This window comes from Pteropus alecto, unplaced genomic scaffold (genome assembly GCF_000325575.1).
Source record: "Pteropus alecto unplaced genomic scaffold, ASM32557v1 scaffold164, whole genome shotgun sequence".
Taxonomy (NCBI): domain Eukaryota; kingdom Metazoa; phylum Chordata; class Mammalia; order Chiroptera; family Pteropodidae; genus Pteropus; species Pteropus alecto.
In genome coordinates, this window is record NW_006439568.1 from 19188954 (window position 1) to 19208958 (window position 20005).

Below are 20005 nucleotides of genomic sequence, written 5' to 3' on the forward strand. Positions count from 1 at the left end.
AGAGGAATAATTTAAGATCCTCATCAGTCTTTATATAAACAGATAATATTGTCTCTAGACAGTGAAATGAGCATCATTTTGTTCATCAAACCATAATTTCACTATGCTCTCACTAGAATGAGTAGGTCAGTAAGTATTAAAAGATGAACAGTTAGATATATGTTCTAACCTATGGCAAATAATTTACCAGGGAAGTTTAATTTACCTATTTGTTCCACACATTCTAAAAAGTTCAACAAATTCAGATTAATTTACTATTTGCTATCTAAAGTAATTTATATATAACATATGAGCAGATGTGTTAAGTGATCCTAATTCTTCAGACATTGATAGAGGCAAAAGTAGATAGACGAGTATGTGGGCAATGATCAAAATGCATTTCTTTACTCCACTTTTATATTTCTGAAGAACAGAAATATAGATGTTTCTAAATGTTTGTAAGGTTTTCCTAGTGCACACTGCATCTCCTCTAATGTTTCCATTAGGTTTGCTTTTAGCTATACGTAATAGAGAATCTGACTACTGGTAGCAGAAACAAATTGGGGTGGGTATTTTTCTCAAAGGTGTTCGACGGTGTTGGATCAGTTGCTCAACAATGTCATGACTAATGACTCAAATATTCTTGACTTTTTCCTCATCTTTACAAATGGCTTGGAAAGCTTAAGACATCATTAAAAAGTAGTTCCAGCTACATCTTTCTTTTTTATCATGACTTTGAGAAGCCCTCATATATTTTATAACATCTCATTTGCTAGAACTGTCACAAAGCCATTCCCAGTTGCAAAGAAAGCTAAAACATTTTATGTTTCAAGTCCCTCTACTGGAGATTGCAAGAGAGAGGTTGAAAAAAATCTGTTAGAACAGCCCTTGAACAGAGTCTGGAACAGTCTACTCTCTCAACTACTCAACATTCTGTGCATCATACTGCTAGTAAAAGTGCATGTACTGCCTTAGGGGTTAAATAGTCATAGATAGAATGTTTGCTATCCGAGTTTGAGGTTTCATTAGACACCACCCACAAATGGTTATTTAAATTTAAATTTAATAAAATTAAAAATTCAATTCCTCAGTCACACAAGCCACATTTCAAGCGTTCAATAGCCACATATGACTTAAGCCTACTGTATTGGATGGTGAAGATATAAAACATTTTCATCATTGCTAAAAGTACTATTGAACAGTACTACATAAAGAGTGTCATAAAAAGACTTGTTGAATTTTATTTGCAATGTTCCAAATCCACATAAAATTAGTATACTTTTATCTGTTAGTCAATCCTTAGTTTAAAATATAGACTATTACATCACAAAATCTCATCAGTACATGAAAACCATAGCTCAGTTATCATTAAGTGTCTAATATCTAGGATAGTTGTCAGAATTCATTGTAAAAACTGCAGAGAATAATCAAATTATTATGTATCCTGCATTAACTCTGGATACAAAGGTGGTTTTAGAGATTCTGAAGTCTTTGAATTGCCTGAATTGCACTACTTGAGAATCAGCTAATAGGCTGGCTGGCAGAACGCTGGCAGAACTCTTAAAGAATCTGCTCTGGATTGAGGATGATGCTCAGTCTGAGACATGTATACAGAAATTGACCTGTAGATCTTCAAAACTGGCTTGAAAGTTTGGTAGAATTCCTATAGGTTAAAAAAATAAAAAACCCTTCCAACCCGGAAGGTAGTAGCAGTATCTTTTCTTTTACTCAGAGATTTCATTCTAAAACCACATCGATATTTGCCACCACCTGCGTTATCCCAACCTAGTGAACTGAAGACTGCGGAGAATAAAAAATCTCCAAATGACAAAAAAAGGAGGCACTATTTAGAAGATCTCAGCTAAATGATGTCCTCTTTGGGTTTTATGCCAATTGGAATTTGGAAAATCTGAAAAGAGCTCAAACTTTAGTTTGATTCATCAAAAAAAATCAGAATAGAAAGCATTTATCTATGTTTGCAGGAAGTCACCAGTCTCCAGAGCAGATCCAAATCCAAATCCAAATCAGAGCTGATATTAATGGAATATTAAAACTTAGGCTATAGTCGAATCCTTTATACCTAAGTATTTTTAAATTATAATTATATCTAATATTTAATATAAAATGAAAGACATACCCAATTCTAAAATATATTAATAAAAATAGAAATATATTAAATACTTATAATCAACTATAAATATATACTTCAGAAAATCCATGTTCAATGTTATTGTGACTCATTATTACAAAGACTGAATCTTTATACTAACTCAGAAGCTTCTTTTAAAATCTCTGATGAGTACATTGATGAGTTTAGGAAAACATTATAAAAGAAATTCTTATCACATTTCTCCTTAAAAAAGAAAAACTAAATTCTAAAGAGGCAAACCTCTTCAAGAATCAAAGTAATCAATTTTTCATCTATAATATGTTTTTCAGTAAAATCAGATAGCATGCTTAAATATATCTTAAAGTATAGCAATTATCATGCACTACAACTGTAACGAAACACTTAGAAATATATAAATTAAATACAGCTATAAAACTAAATTAGCAATAACAATAATAAGAAAAAAAATAATATTAGACAGAAAAAAAGACTCTAACCACTTTGTCCTCCTGGTGTGAATATCCACGAAAGCAAGTCAGAAAGGACAGAAAAGACAAAACAAAAAAAAGAAATAATTAATTCCATTCTTAAAGCAAATAAAAGTTTTTAAAAGTTTGTTAGTGAAATAAAAATTCTGAAAACATCTAATTACATTTTGACTGAAATCTAACATTTAAGAGGAAAACTTTTTCCAGACATTTCAGTAAGAACATGCTAGACTATATTAAGATAAGTAAATTAGAATAATTTCTATAAAAGCAATTAAATACCCAAACATAAGGAAAAGGAGAATGTTCTTTTCACAAATAAAATCTTAATTAAATACTAAATTCAAGTAAATCAGAGAAACTGAAAAATGTTAAGGAAAAAAGGTTTTATGTACAAAGATGGTAAAACACAGCATCACTGTTTATCTTTAATTTCATCATATGCTAGCAAAAGTAGACAAAATGTAATTTTATAGAAATTATGCACATTGCTTCTAAAAGTCATCTGTGTGCTGTTAACTTAAGTCTTCTAAACTTTATAACTAAAAAGAAAAAATTAATTAGAAAAAGTCATTAAAGATAAAATATTACTAAAATCGGTAATTTGGGGTTAATTTCCCAATATTATAAATGTGGAAAATAAAATGATAATAAACACGATTTGGTCAAGAGAATGCATTTAGATATAATAAAATTAAACTTAATTGCTGTATTTCTCTTTACTTAAATATAAAATAATAATATAGTAAAAGTGATAATATAATAAGAATGACCTGATATATTAAAAGAACTTACATAAATTAAAAATCAAAATCATATGTTTTGAGGTATCATTTTTTCTAAAATATGGGTGGCAATATAACACTCGTGACTAAGAGGAAAAACTCTGCAATCAGAAATACCTATCTTAAAATTCCACCTTTTAAAACAACACACCTAGCTATATATCTTATACAATTTCCTTAAGCTCTCTAAGCCTTTACTTCCATATCTGCACAATAGGAAATTAATATTTTTTGAGAATTAAATAATATAGCATGAAAAGCTCTCAGCACAGTACCTGGCATATAGTTCTGTATCTGACAGTCTAGCTTATTAAAACATAGGATATTGCATTGAACACATAGGATACAGACTTCGCATTAATGTGTTCTTGACTGATTTGTTATAAATCTTAAAACTAAACATCATATAGAAGCTATTGTACAGTCAAGGACAACTATTTATTGCTAACCATTTAGTCCAACAAAAATCATTTTCAAAGCTCTATTATACATGTATCAAGCACTATACTAGATGTCTCAGATGTAAAAAAAAATGAGTAAGACAGTTTCTGCCCTCAAGGAACTAAATGTAATGAGAGAGAAGTAAATCACTGCAGAACAAAGAGATGTTCTGAAAGCAAGGGAATAACAAAGCACTATGGAAATGCAAATAAAAGGAAATAACAGGAACTGGAGAAAGGATTAAGATGTTTCTGAGAGGTAAGCTTTAAAGAGTAATGAAAAGAAGGTCAGCAAGGTCAGTGAGGGAGAACATTTTATGCAAAGAATATGGCATATGCAAAAAACACAAACAGAACTGACATATTCGGAACATAAGTAGTTTGGAATATAAATAATATGTTAGAACTAAATCTCAGAAGCATAATACTTTCCCAAGATAACTCACATTGCAGAATTTTTTTTTAATTAAAAGAAAAAAATTGAAGTCATAACTAATTAATTTGCTAATAGTTAATTCCTCTTAATAAATAAAACAAGTTCAATTTTAGCTATAACATATACATGAAAAACTTAGCTATAAAATATACATGAAATATTACTGCCATTATATCTTTATCTCTCAATAGAAGAAAAAGATAAACATAAAACCAACCATATGATTTATAAATAAGGCATAAATTATTACCTACCATTTATTCAGTGTTCACTATGCTACAATGTGCAAACTGACTGGAAGGAGACAAGTCTGGAAGAGCAGCGAGAACAACTAGGAATTGTTGCAATGTTCTGGGTAAGAAACAAATGTAAGAGTGCTGTGAACACGGACTGATTTAGGAGATAATGAGAAGTAAGGCCCCTTAAGACTTGACAGAAGAGGAAGAAGTGGAGAAAGGCTTCCAGAATCTGGCTTGGTCAACTGGGAGGATAAGAGGACAATTCCTTGGTGGGGGAAAAGAGGGAGAGAAACATGAGAAGCAAATTTAGGGAAAATATTGAATTCAGGTAAAGATGAGGTAAATTTGAGATGCCAATTAACACATCCAAGCAGAGATTTTCAGTAAGCAGCTATATAGGTGGATCTGGAGCTCAAAAATAATCCAGCTAGTGAAATCGTATCTGTAAATCATCATCATATGTTTAGTATTTGAAGGTATAATGGTGAATAAAATCTCCCAAGGAAATTGTTAAAGGAAAAAGGAAGAATGAGGATTATGACTCAAATCAAAATGGTTCTCTTTGAACTGGCAAGGCTTCAGAAGAAAAGAATTTCAAAACAAAAGGACTGGATACTCTTCTTATCAGATTTTACTAATACAATTAAGTTAGAAGTTTCGTTGTATTTATAAAAGTGATATTAATCTCATTAGTAATCAAATTGGAATTGAGTTGTTTGAAAATCAAAGGTAATGTATAAATACAAAATATCATCAAGGACTTTAAGACAAAGACTGATTTAAATCTCATGTAAATATAAATAATAACCCACTGTGGAGGAATATTTTTATTTTAAACATATGGATACTTTGGATTTTAAATTCACTTTCCTTAAAAGTGAATTTCAACCTAAATCATCTGGATATTTCCCTCAGTTTTACATTTAGTCTGTGTAAAAAAATAAATAAATATAAAAAACTAAATGGTTCAATTCGAAGATTAAAAATTAAAATCGTTTTATATATTTTACACATATTCATTATGGCAGATTCAGTTTATATATGCAATAAGAAATGCACTAACCCACGATACAAATATGATTATCTAACTGAAGAAAACATATGTGAGAACATCGCACATAATACCTGACATATACAGTAGGTAAGAAGAAATCTAAAAGCATAAATCTTTTAACAAAACACTTCTATCGCATTCAGTGTGCACCAAGTACATGTCCAAGTGCTTCACAAATATTAATTTATTTTATCTTCGCCAATAACCTTTGCGATAGGTACTATTATTATTTCTATTTACAGATGAAGAAACTGAGGCAGAGAGATTAAGCATCTTGTACAAGTCGCATAGCTGCTAAGTGGTAAAGATGGAATTCAAACTTAGTGTCACTTCAGAACTTGTGCTGATATGGCTTCAGCACAAATGTACATGGTGAAAATGTATTCCTTCATGATCAGTTTGTAACATTATTTTGCCTCTTTCCACAATGCTAAAATTCATTAGGAGGTATAAAATGTCCTAAGGTTCTGCAAGTTAGACTGATTCTCATAGTCACTACCTTATCCTGCACAATTAGCAAGGCTAATGACATCATGAGGGGAAACAATTTTCTCTTTCTTCCTTTTAAATTCTACAACCGTTCTCTGATAATATTCTCACACTTTCTAGATTATTCAGTTTACAGGTTTGAAATTGAGGGTCCATCCCACCTGATAAAGTCACTTCCGTAATGTTGGGCCTGTAAATTATATAATTCAGATAAGTTTTCCTGCTTTACCTATTCCTCAAATTCCTATAAATACAGTTTTCTAAAACAGTGGTACCCTCAACACTTCCATGTTATATAGTAACATAAGAGAATTAACAAGGCTTCTCGATTACTTTTTTAAAATTATTTAAGCAGTAGAATATTTGGCTATATGAATATACTTTTCAGGTACTTCAAGAATTGCATGGGTAGTCTAGTATTAATTTAAAAATCATAAAACGTTAAACCCAGAAGAAACTTTATAAATCAGTTAGACTGATGCTTTCATTTTACAGATTTTAACACAGAAGCACCAAGACATAAAGTGACACATCAAACAAAAGTAATAGCAGGGCAGGAACAAAACCTGGTACTCCTAAATTTCTCAATATAGGCCAACTCTCTTTCTGGAGAATGTCAAATTTTTCCCAGTACACTGGTATGTGTAATTCTATAAAGTCTAAAAGAAAATTCATATGTGATATGCTTGCCTTGAGTGTATGGAAAATGATTGCATATTGCACTAGCACACTAGCTACAGACTTACAGGTAATCACAGTTACTCGAAATTAAAAAAAAAAAAAAAGAACTGCCTAGAGGACTGCAAAATACTCTAATCATTATTTTATCTCTCAGTGTACAACTTAAATGCTAATTATTAAAACCACTCATATAAATGATACTTAAGTACTCATGATTCTTACACAAGGACATGTCAATATTATTCCATTCTTACCATATAATATACCGAATGCACATATACTAATATATTTTAAAAGACATTTTTAAGACTCACTTTCTTTTATAATCATTATAATGTTATAATTTACTCTGCTTCAAATCTGATAATTTATTATAAAAAAAATCATGTTACATTTATAAATTAAACAATTCGATTCTGAAAATTTTACATTTATTTGTTCAAAATCAGATGAACTGTTAAGCAGATAGTAATCTATTTTTTGCACCAAAAGTAAAAGAAACAAAAAATTAATTTTGCCACACTATGAAACTTAAAATAGTCCTCATAAATAATCTGAATGTCTTTCCTACTAGAGTCACCATTCTAAGATTACAAAATAATTCCTCACTTATAAAGTCATGATTTTTAAATTTGACTAAATATATAGCTTTTATTTACTAAGGAAGTATTATCCTAAAAGGGAATAAATGGAAGCAATATTTCATAAAATCTTATTGTATTGGAATTTCCATATGTCCTGTACTTCATTTATTTTCTCTGTACTCTAAACGTACTCAAAAGAATTAATCAAATGTTAAGGATGGTTCCACATGAAAAAGCCTCAAAATTAAAACAAAAGATTATCTTATCTTGATTCTTAAAAAAAAAATAACTAAACTAAGATTTTAATCAGCTTTATAATTAAATTTGAAGCTATAAAATATTTCTATTCTCATTTATTCTACTTCATAAGAATAGTTTAGCCAAATTTCACTGAGCTTAATACTTTGGGGCTACGCTAAATCAAAGAAATGTATTCAACATCTATTACAAGCAAAAGGCTTCTATTACATAGGCCAACAGAGCATATATATGATGATCCAATTTGAAAAGAAAAATTGAACTTAATACTCTTTCATTTAGAATATAAACAATTTTTATACATATCATTCAAAGGAATATTTTCCCAAGTAAATTATGACACTCCTATGAGAGGTCTCTTATCTGAACAAAAATGTAGAAAACTAATAAAAGTAATCCAGGGGTATCATTCTTGAGCTAAACTCTAGATTGTTTTTTATGTTTTACTCCCCTGACACTCTCATCAGATCTAAGAAAAAAAAAATGAGAAAACTGGGGAGCACTCCTTCTTCCATAACCCATTTCCATCAGGCTAATTCACAATATATGGAGTTTTATAGTAGCTTGCAATGCAAGGGATTTTCAAAGATTATTCCAATTTTTCACCATACTTAATTTATTGACTAAAACTTCAATCAGCATAAAGGGACGATATGTTAGAAATCAAGAAATATATTTTCAAGCAAACTATAATCAGCTCTCATCAGAGACTGCTTCTGTCCTAAATGAGGTACCAAGGACAAGATTTCTCCACCTGCCTGAAACAAACAAAAAAGAGACAAAATACATGTAAGATGGTTTCTAAAACATTGGATATCAGGCAACAAAGGACAATGACAGTGGAAAGATGAGAAACAAGGTAAGCTCTACAATTGCCCCCACTTTACTGCTTTGAAAGACTTTTCAGACAACAAAGCAGTACTGAGGAGCTGAAATTCAGACTGGCAGACATCCTGAGTTGAAGGGATTAAAACTGGGACTCTGAAGAGAACACAACTAGATTTCATAGGACAAGTTACCAGAGAAAGCTGCACTGAAAGAGAACACCAGAGATCTGTAGAAGGGCCTTTCAAGTATTCAGCTAAATAATGGTCATTGAGCATATATGTGAGAAAATACCCAACAGTAGGAAAGAAATCATCTAACAGGATTAGGGAGAATAGTTGATATTCCCGCATGCAAGACTAAAAACCTCATAATTCATGAGGTATTGGTTAAATACTCAGGAGGGCCTTGCCTTAATAGAAGAGAATAATTAATGCCAAACTGAGCACTGCTCCATATTCATCTAACAAATCACAAAAGCAAGATGCCAGAGTGTCAGATTATTTCCACAAAACTGCATCCTAGCACAAAATTAGAGTTATAGAATGCAAAAATGTTCAGCATCCAACGAAGAAATGTATTATGGCATTCAACATAAAATATCAAGTGTGCAGAGTCGGGAAAACACATACCATGTAAGAATTATCAATCAAAACCAACCCCAAACTGACAAAAGATGTTAGAATTAGCAGAGAAGGTCATCAAAACAGTTATAGAGTGTATATTCTATATGTTCAAAAAGTTAACTAGATTGTGAAAGATATAAAAATGTCCAAAATTAAAATTCTAACACATGAAAGCTATAATGTCTAAAATAAAAATAAAAAAATACATCAGGACATGGTTCCATAGTGTAGCAGTTAACACGTCTGCTTTACATGCAGAAGGTCCTGGGTTCGCACCTCAGTGGAGCCATGGTCCGTGATCTACAGCCATGCCACCCTGAACAAGCCCCATGTCTGATCTCGGAAGCTAAGCAGGGTCGGGCCTGCGTAGTACTTGGATGGAAGACCACCTAAGAAGACCAGGTGCTGTAGGCATAAATAATAATAATAAGAAGAAGAAGAAATACATCAAATGATATTAATGGCAGATCTGACACTGCAGAAGAAAAGATTAATAAACTTGAAGACATAAAATAGAAAATATAAAAATAAAACACAAAATAAAATTAGTTTATTAAAAAGAACAGAGGTGAGCTATAAGACAACTTCAAACGGCCTAATATATGAGTAACAGAAGTCCCTGAAAGAGAGTAGAGAGAGCATGGGCCAGCAAAACCTATGAGGAAATAATGGCCAACATTTTCCAAAACTATAAATTCATAGATCCAAAAAGCTCAAAAAACTCCAAACACAAGAAACATGAAGAAATATATACCAAGAAATATCATAATTAAATTGCACATATAACTAGTGATAAAAAAATATTCTTAAAAGGAGCCAGAGAAAAAATACACATTATATACAGGGAAACAAAGATGAGAATGATATCATACTTCTCATGGAAAACAGTGAAAGGGAGAGGCATGAAGCAACATCTTTAAAATACTGAAAGAAAATAATTGTCAACCTATAATTCTATACCCAGCAAAAATATATTTTTCTTAAAAAGGCAAAAATTTCAGCATAAAAAGTTGAAGGCATTCAACCCAGAAGATTGCCACTACAAAAAATACTGAAGGAAATCTAGGTAGATAAAATATGATACCAGATAGAAATACAGATCCACAAAAGTAAATGACTAGCACAAGAAATGGTAATGATAAAAGTAAATAACTACTATTTCTCTTATCTCAAACTATCTAAAAGATAAAAAATTTAAACTAAAGGAAAAACCACGTATTGTGAGGTTTACAAAATAGGCAAAAAGAAAATATACGAAACCAATACCACAAAGTCCAAAATGGGAGAAATGGAATTACACTATTGTAATTTTCTTATACTATATATGAAATGGTACAATATCAGTTAAGGTTGAATATGATGATTTAAAGATGTATACTACAAATCCTAAAGCAGGCAATAAAATATCAAAATAAATAGTTATAGCTCTCAACACGCCCGATCTCGTCTGATCTCGGAAGCTAAGCAGGGTCGGGTCTGGTTAGTACTTGGATGGAAGACCACCTAGGAATACCAGGGGCTGTAGGCTTAAAAAAAAAAAAAAAAAATTACAGCTAATGATCCAACAAAGGAGATAAAAATACTTGGTTAATCCAAAAGAAGACTGAAATAGAAAGATAGAAACAAAAATCAGAGGGTACAAGTAGGAAAAAAAGCAAAATGTTATAATAAAATCTAATCATGTCAATAATCACATTAAATGTAAACTGTCTAAACATTCTAATTAAAACACAGAGATTGTCAGACTAGATAACAAAGCAAGATCCAATTATATACTACCTATAAGAAAAATACTTTAACATGAAGGTATAAATAAACTTAAAGTAAAAGAATAGAAAAATATAAACCACATTAGTACTGCTCAATAGAAAGTTCGAGTGGCCATATTCACATCGGACAAAGTGAATTTCAGAGCAAAGAATATTACCAGGAATAAAGAAAATCACTTAATAATGATAAAGAGGTCAATTAATTAAGAGGACATAATAATGCTAAACGTTTAAGCACCTAAAAATAGAGCTTAAAATCATATTAAATATAAACTTATAGAACCTCAAGGGGAAACAGACAAATCCAAGTATAGTTGTATAATTCAATATACTTCTCTTAATAATTGATAGAATAAAAAGGAAGAAAATCAACAGGGTGATAGTAACTTGAACAACTCTATTAACCAACTTGACCGAATGGAAATTTTTAAAAATTATGTCCAAAAAGAGATGGAAATTTTAAAAACTTATGTCCAAAAAAAGATGGAAATTTTTTAAAATTATGTCCAAAAATAGCAGAACATACATTCTTTTCATGTGTAAACAGAACATTTACCAAAATAAATCACATCTGGCCCATAAAATAAGTATCAATACATTTCAAAGGATTTAAAGTATACAAAGTATATTCTGGGACTACAACCGAAATAAATTAAAAATTATTAACAAAAAGATCTTTAGAAACCCCACAATATTTGGAAAATAAATAATATACTTATTAATCATCCATGGGTCAAACAAGAAAAAGAAAGTTAGAAAATATTTTTAACTGAATGAAAATTAAAAGACAACATAGCAGAATTTGGGGAATGCCACTGAAGCATGTTTTTAGAGGAAATTTACAGCATATGCTTCTGTGTTAGAAATGAAGTCTCAAAGCAATGACCTCAGCTTCCACCTTAAGAAACCAGAAAAAGATGAAAAAATTAAACCCAATGTAAGCAGAAGAAAAGAAATAATAAAGATCGAAGGCAAAATCAACAATAGAGGAAATCAATAAAACCAAAAGCTGGTTATTCGATAAATAAATAAAATTTATAAATATCTAATCAGACTAGGAGAGGAACCACAAATTACCAACATCAGGAATGAAAAAACTGGCAACACTACAGATTGTATAGATATTAAAAGAATAATAATGGAATACTGTCAACAAGTTTATGCCAATAAATTCAACAACTTATGAGGAACTGGGCAAATTCCTTGAAAGACAAATTATGAAAGCTCATTCAAGAAAAAATAGATAACCTGAATAATCTCATATCTGTTAAAGAAATTGAAGCTCTACTTAAAAACTTTCCCAAAAAATAAAACTGCATGCCTAGATAGCTTCACAAGTAAAATCTACCAAACATTAAAGGATAAATAATACTGATTCTACATAAACTCTTCTAAACATTTAAGCAAAGGAAATACTTCCCAACTCATTCTATTAGGCCAGCATTACTCTGATATTAAAATTAAAGAAAGACGTTACAGAAAAACTACAGATACTAACCCTTACAAACATAGAAGCAAAAATTGTAAACAAAATTTTATCAAATCAAACCCATCAATATAAAAAAGGAATAATCCATCACAACCAAATGGCATTTATTCCAAAAATACAGTTTGTTTAACATTTCAAAATCAATCAGTATAGTTCACCATATTACCAAAGAGAAGACAAGAAAAACACATGCCTAATCTCAATAGATAGAGAAAAAATACTTGTCATAATCCAATACTTATTCCTATGGGGGGGGAAAAAAAACTCTCAAAGACAGTATCTATGAAAAGCTGAGAGCTAACATAATTCTTAATAGTGAAAGACTAAATGCTTTCTCCCTAAAATAAAGAACTAGACAAGGATGTCTGCTCTCACCACTTCTATTCAGAATTGTACTGGTTTCTAGCCAATGCAATTAGTCGAGAGAAAGAATCATAATCAGGTAAACTGGGGAAAAAATTAATAGAGATAAACAAAACAGTGAGAAAAAAGGAGCAATGAGAAAATGGAGAAATGAAATCACATAGGAGAACAAATTCCCACTATTATGTCTAAGTAATGTATGTAAAGATATCAGCTTCCAAGTAAAAAAAACTGATTGATAAGGCACATTAGTGAGGAGAGAAATGAAAATTCTAAAGAACTTATTCAGACAAACATTTTTAAAAATTGCTTTTGCTAATTTCAACACAGCATTCTTTGGGTAGCATTAACATTTTTCTAAAGTGGATAGATAAACTACAAAAATCTAGTATTAGTGTGAAACACCTCCTTAAAATGTCTCCTTTAAATTCCATAGACTAATGTTTATTTCATTAATGTTATGACAAAATAAAAGGTAATGTAGCTTTAAAGGCTATAAAATTATAAAACACATGATCTCAAAGCTGAAAAGAAACTCCTTCATAAGTAAAAGAAATGAGCCAAAAGCGAAGCATATCTAAAGTTTATAAAATTATGTATAGAAATGGAAAAAATTGTGCCATGACTGATATTAATCAGTAGTGTGACTTTAAGAATGAACTTTAGTCTCTCTGGATCTGAGTTTTCTATACTTATAAAATAAAGGAATTAGACCAACTGATCTCTATATTTTCTTCATAATCTTTGAGAGTCGAAGATTCCAATTCTAAACAAAATCATAAGTTTAAGGATATAAATAATGAGACAAATATCTTTAACTCACAGAAAAAATTTAAATTTCTCTTATCTAAAATGAAGCCACTAAAGAAGGTTTTTGTTTATTGTTTAATCTAAATATTAATTTGTTGTCTTCTGCATTTTAATCACAATAAGCTTAGCTATAAAAGATTATGTGTAATTTTCATTTCTGTACCTTGTTTGAGCGTAATGACACTCGACCTCCACAACGAGCACAAAACTTTGTTTGGCAATATGAACAGTTATGGCCACATCCATCAGCAAACTTTGTTTTGTGGCAAATACCACAGGTTGGGGCATCACCCTTCTGTTCCTGCTGCTGCTGTGATTCTTCTCCCATCTTCTTTACCTGCTCTTTATACATTTCGAACTGCTGATGAAGTTTTCTGCAAAGAAAACAAATGAGAAAAAATTGGTTTCCTGATGATCTCAAAAAAAATAGCTACCACAATCTGTAGATATAATTTTATATCAAAAAAATTCCACAGGGTGAGAATAAAAGAATACAAATTTAATTTTCTGATAATGGAATAACATCTTACATAGTACAGCACATCATAAAACTGGTGTAACCAATTCAACCTTCTAATATACATTAATTTAAGAACCAGTTAATATGACATATACTTATGGAAATATTTCCTTGATTATAATTATATTATATTTACCTAACATTTGCAATATGTTTTCAATCATACACCCTAAAATATTTATAACATTATTTTCAACAGTTTACTTCAAAATGAAGTTGACTTACACAGTGAAGCTAAAACCTCTGAAATTCAAATCACTGAGACAGAATCTCAACTGGAATGATCTTAAGAATCCAGACAGAGGGGAATACATTGGATGAGTGCTCTCACTAATTGTTTAAATCTGTTCAACAGAATAAACAATAGCTGGCTCTTAAAACACTGAAATATTAGGAGCCTACTAAATAAGGCTGTGAAAATAAAAGTAAGGCTGTTTTATTTTAAAAATAAAATTAAAGAACAAGAAAAAAAATACCTAGCAAAGGGTATTACTTACTCTAGTTAAAAAAAAAAATGATAAAACTTTCATGTTCATTGTTTTTATAGTGAAAAGTGAAAATATTTTAAAACTACAATTAATTCTGCTTAGGATTTACTAAACTGTTAATAATGTTACTCCCATTTTAAAAGTGACCAAAAGTTAAATAATCCACAAAATCATAACTTTTCTTGAGCCAATACAGAGTTGAGGATATAAGGGAAACATAATCTGAACTCCATAGAAAGGAAAGCCCCTCCAAAGAGTAACAAGGATATACTGCTTCACATTTGGCAGAGCACAGGAGAAAGAAGTAGCCACCATCCAGGCAGGTTAAGAGGAAATCAGTTTAAACTAACAAACTGTAAAAGGCCAAATGTGGGCTAACAAGACAATTTGAAATAGCTAGGGGCCCAGACTCAAGGGAAGTTCACACTCACTCACAAGTACTTTCTCATAGACCTCCACTGGTCACTCATGAGTAAGACTGGGCAAAGGCCGTAAAAAAAAATAATCCTTTGTCATGGAGGGGTGCACATGTGCCAATGTAAAAGAGATGGCTAGTGGTTCCTGGGGCACAGGCACAATTCCCCAGACTATCTCTCATAATCATCATCATTATCATCAAAAGCTATAAACCACAGGGAAGAGAAATAAATTGTCATCCCCAGCACAAAGGCAAAGAAATAGATAGCCTGACAAATCCTATATCTATTTTAAAAATAATTCATAAATTAAAAAATCTCAGTTCTTGATGGCATCATTGGTAAATTCTACCAAATATTTAAGGAACAAGCAATACCAATTCTACATAATCTTTTCTAGGGAATAAAAGAGAAAGAAATATTTTCTATCTCCTAATGCCAGCATTTCTCAAACACCAAAACCATACAAAAGTATAACAAGAAAATTATGGAATTCCGGTAAAGATGGTGGGGTAGATAAATGCCGTGCATGCCCCCTCCCATGACTGCATTAAAACTGCAACTAAATTATGAAACAGTCAAACTGGAGAACAATTTGAAGACTAGCTGAACAAAATTCCTATAACTAGGGGTATAACGAGACTGGTGGGAGGAGAAGAGATATGAAACAGGCTGATCTCACACCCATGCGTGGTGGCTGAGCATTGGTATGGATATGTACGCTGTGGAGGCCCACCCCAGGAGTGAGGGACCCTAGCTCCACACCAGGGTGCTCCAGCCCAGAGATCCAGATGCAGGGAGATGAGTCCACGCAAAATCTGGCTGTGATAACCAGTGGGAGTTCTAGGCAGCCAGGTGAAATGGAAGGCAACTGTAAAGCCAGACATCTCCTTAAAGGGCCTACGCACAGACTCACTCCCAAGCACTCACCCTGAGCTCTAGCGAAGGGACAGCAGCTCAAGAAGTGTCAAAGACATACAGGGAAAGACTGAGTTGAGTGGCTTCAGGGCTGGAGAGACAATCGCCATTGTGCCTTTTTGAGAACTCTTCCTGCCTAGCCTGCAGACCAGTACCATCTTACCTGAGTTGAACACTCCCCGACACATGGCCAAAACTGAATCTGCATTGGCCTGGTGAGATCTGCTCACCCCATCTTAGTGACTCCCAGAGACTCTGCCCCACCCAACTTGAAAATTACCTGGTGGCAATTCCAGCCCCAAACCACAATCTCAGCAGGAGGTTCCATCACAGCAATCAACAGGCCTCTCTGCTTACACACCTGAGAAGACACTAGGTGACGGGTAACCAGCCCTGGCCCTAGCCGCAATATTTCTTAAGCAAATCTTGGGGGTCTTTGGGTCTGAGGTGGGCAGCGGCTAGTCTCGGTGTGAGCTGAGATTTTTTGCAACTGGCCACAGGCTCAGCCCTGGCAACAAATCTAAATCTGCACCAACCTGGGGAACACCACTTGCCCCACCCTGGTGACTCCCTGAGACCTTGGGGCACCCCCAAGGCTCATTCAGCTGCTGAGCATTATGGGGAGCAGACAGGCAGCCTCGGGACTGGGGGTGCTCTGGGCCTTAGCTGAGTTTCCCCCAGGCCTGGTGCTTGTGGCAGTCAACCTCAGTTCGCTACGTGGCCTCTCACAAACACCTCCAGGTGTACCTCAGGCAGTGACCAAATATAGATAGCTCTATAGCTCCTACTAGGGATCCCTGGGCTGGTCACAGGCAGCAGGTGACCCTGGCCTACATAAGATCATTTCAATAGATGCAGAAAAAGCGTTTGACGATATCTAGCATCAATTTATGATAAAAACTCTCAGCAAAGTGAGAATAGAGGGACTATACCTCAACATAATAAAGGCCATATATGACAAACCCACAGCTAACATCATACTCAACAGGGAAAAGCTAAAAGCATTTTCCTTAAGATCAGAAACAAGACAAGGATGCCCACTTTCATCACTATTATTCAATATAGTGTGGAAGTCCTAGCCGCAGGAGGTAGACAAGAAAAAGAAATAAAAGACATCAAAATTGGAAAAGAAGAAATCAAACTGTCATGATTTACAGATGACATGATACTGTATATAGAGAATCCTAAAGACTCCACCAAAAAAACTGTTAGAACTGATCAAAGAATTCAGTAAAGGGGCAGGATATAAATTTATATTCAAAAATTGGATGCAGTTTTATACCAATAATGAATTATCAGAAAGAGAAGGAAACAATCCCATTTTCAATTGCATTAAAAAAAAAATAAAATACCTGGGAATAAATTTAACTTCAGATGTCAAAGACCTAGACTCAGAAAATCATAAGTCACTGAAAAAAGAAACCGAAGAAAATATAAATAAATAGAAGTATATATTGTGCTCATAGATAGAAAGAATTAATATCGTTAAAATATCCATACTACCCAAAGCAATCTATAGATTCAATGCAATCCCTATCAAAATACCAACGGTATTTTTCACAGAAGTAGAATAACCCAAAAATTTATATGAAACCATGAAAGACCCCGAATAGCCATGGCAAAGTTGGCTATAGCCAAAGAACAAAGTTGGAGGAATCACACTACCTAATATCAAACTATACTTCAAGGTTATAGTAATCAAAACAGCATGGTACTTACATGTAAAAAAGACACATAGATCAGTGGAACAGAGAGCCCAGAAATACATTCAAGCCTATGTGGTCATTTAATAAGACAAAGGAGACAGAAATATACGATGGGGTAAAAGACAGTCTATTCAATAAATGGTGTTGAGAAAACTGTACAGATATATGCAAAAAAAAAAAAAGAAAGAAAGAAACTGGGCCACCTTCTTACACTATATACAAGAAAAAACTCAAAATGGATTAAAGACTTAAATGTGAGACCCACAACCATAAAACTCCTGGAAGAAAACATAGTCAATAAACTATGTAATATTTTTTCTGATACATCTCCTCAGGCACAGGAAACAAACAAACAAACAAACAAATAAATAAATAAGTAGGACTACATTAAGCTAAAAAGTTTTTGCACAGCAAAGGAAACCATCAACAAAATGAAAAGACAACCTATTGATTGGAAGAAGATATTTGCCAATGATCCAGCTGATAAGAAATTAACACCTAAAATTTATACAGAACTCATACAAGTCAAAACCAAAAAAAAAAACAAACAAAAAAAAACAAATAATCCAATTTAAAAATGGGGCAAAGGACATGAATAGTCATTTCTCCAAAAAGGACATTCAGATAGCCAATTGACATATGAAAAGATGCTAAACGTCACTAATCATCAGAGAAATACAAATTAAAGCTACAATGAGATATCACTTCACACATGTCAGAATGGCTATCATCACTAAATCAAAGGACAAGTGTTGGCAAGGATGTGGAGAAAAAGGAACCCTCATGCACTGTTGGTGGGATTGCAAATTGGTACAGCAACTATGATAAAAAGTTTGAAGGTTTCTCAAAAAATTAAAATTAGAACTACCTTTTGACCCAGCAATTCGTTTCTGGGTATTTATCCAAAGAAAACCAAAACACTAATTTGTAAAAGATATGTGCACCCCTACATTCACTGAAGCACTATTTATAATAGCCAAGATAAGGAAGCAACCTAAGTACCTATCAGTAGACAATTAGATAAAGAAGTTGTAATACATATACACAATGGAAATTATTCAGCCATAAAAAAATAAAATCCTACCATTTGTGACAACATGAATGGACTTAGAGGGTAGGATGCTAAGTGAAATAAGACAGAGAAAGACAAATATGACATGATTTCACTTATATGTGGAATCTAAGGAACAAAATAAACAAATACAAAGAACAAATTGGTGATTGCCATATGGGAGAGAGGTTGGGGGGTAAGTGAAAAATGTGAAGGTATTAAGAAGTAAAAATTGATAGTTATAAAATAGTCACAGGGATGGGAAGTACAGCATAAGGAATATAGTCAATAATATTGTAATAACTATGTATGGTTCCAGGTGGGTACTAGACTAATGGGGGGAATCACTTCATAAATTATATAAACGTTTAACCACTATGCTGTATATCTGAAACTAATATAAAATAATATTGAATGTCAACTCTAATTGAAAAATAATATGTTTTTAAAATTATACACCAATATTCCTCATGAGAAGACATCCTCAACACATTAGCAAGTCAAATCTAGAAAAATGTTAAAGAATAATACATCACAAAAAGGTGATCATTATCTTGAGAATGCAAAGTTGGTTTCACATTCTAAATTCAACCAATGTAATTCACCATATTAACAGACTAAGAAGAAAGAAACATATGATTATGTCGAAATATGCTGAGAACACACTTGATTCAGCAAGCTAGGAATAGGCAGACACTTCCTTAATGCAATAAAGATATCTACAAAACATGCCTACAGTTAACAACATTTAGTATTGTTAAAAGATTGAATGCTTTCTCCCTAAAATCAGGTACAAAGCAAGGTGCCCGCTTGTCCTCTCTCACTACTCCTAATTGACATTGAATTGGAAATCCTAGCCAGGTCCTTATTGCAAGAAAAAAGCAATAAAAATTAAAAGCATAAGGATTGGAAAGGAAATTAAAAAACTGTGTGCAGATGGCATAATTGTCTTTGTATAAAGTCCCAAAGAAACTACAAAATATCTCCTATAATAAATAAATGAGTTTAGCAAGGTCAGAAGATACAAGCTGAATATATGAAAAACAATTGTATTATATAATATACTAGCAATGAACAACTGGAAATCAAAATTTTTAAAGTAGTCTCACACTATTTACAATAGCCAAGATAATGGAAGTAACCTAAGTGTCCATCGGTAGACAACTAGATAAAGAAGTGGTACATATATACAATATTACTCAGCCATAAAAAAAAAGAATGAGATCTTATCAACAGTGACAACATGAATGGACCTAGGGGGTAGTATGCTAAGTGAAATGAGTCAGACAGAGAAAGACAAATACCGTATGATTTCACCTATATGTGGAATCTAAAAAACAAAATAAACATGCAAAAGAGAAACAAACTCATAGATACAGAGAACAAACTGATGGTTGATGGATAGGAGGGAGGTTGTGGGGCTGGGTGAAAAATGTGAAGGGATTAAAGAGTACAAATTGGCAATTACGAAATAGACATGG

At 32.4% G+C, this 20005-nt stretch overlaps 1 protein-coding gene and 1 pseudogene across 15 annotated transcripts in view; one reads left to right on the forward strand and one right to left on the reverse strand.

Moving 5' to 3' along the window:
• RIMS2 (regulating synaptic membrane exocytosis 2) overlaps nucleotides 1-20005 on the reverse strand; it is a 549058-nt gene that overhangs the window by 410182 nt on the left and 118871 nt on the right. For all 15 annotated transcript variants that reach the window (XM_015593047.2, XM_015593053.2, XM_025050124.1 and 12 more), the window contains one exon: nucleotides 13589-13799. In XM_015593047.2, coding sequence (XP_015448533.1) covers nucleotides 13589-13799 — 211 coding nt within the window. The remainder of the gene's footprint in view (nucleotides 1-13588; nucleotides 13800-20005) is intronic.
• On the forward strand, nucleotides 9293-9408 carry LOC112483713 (annotated as a pseudogene).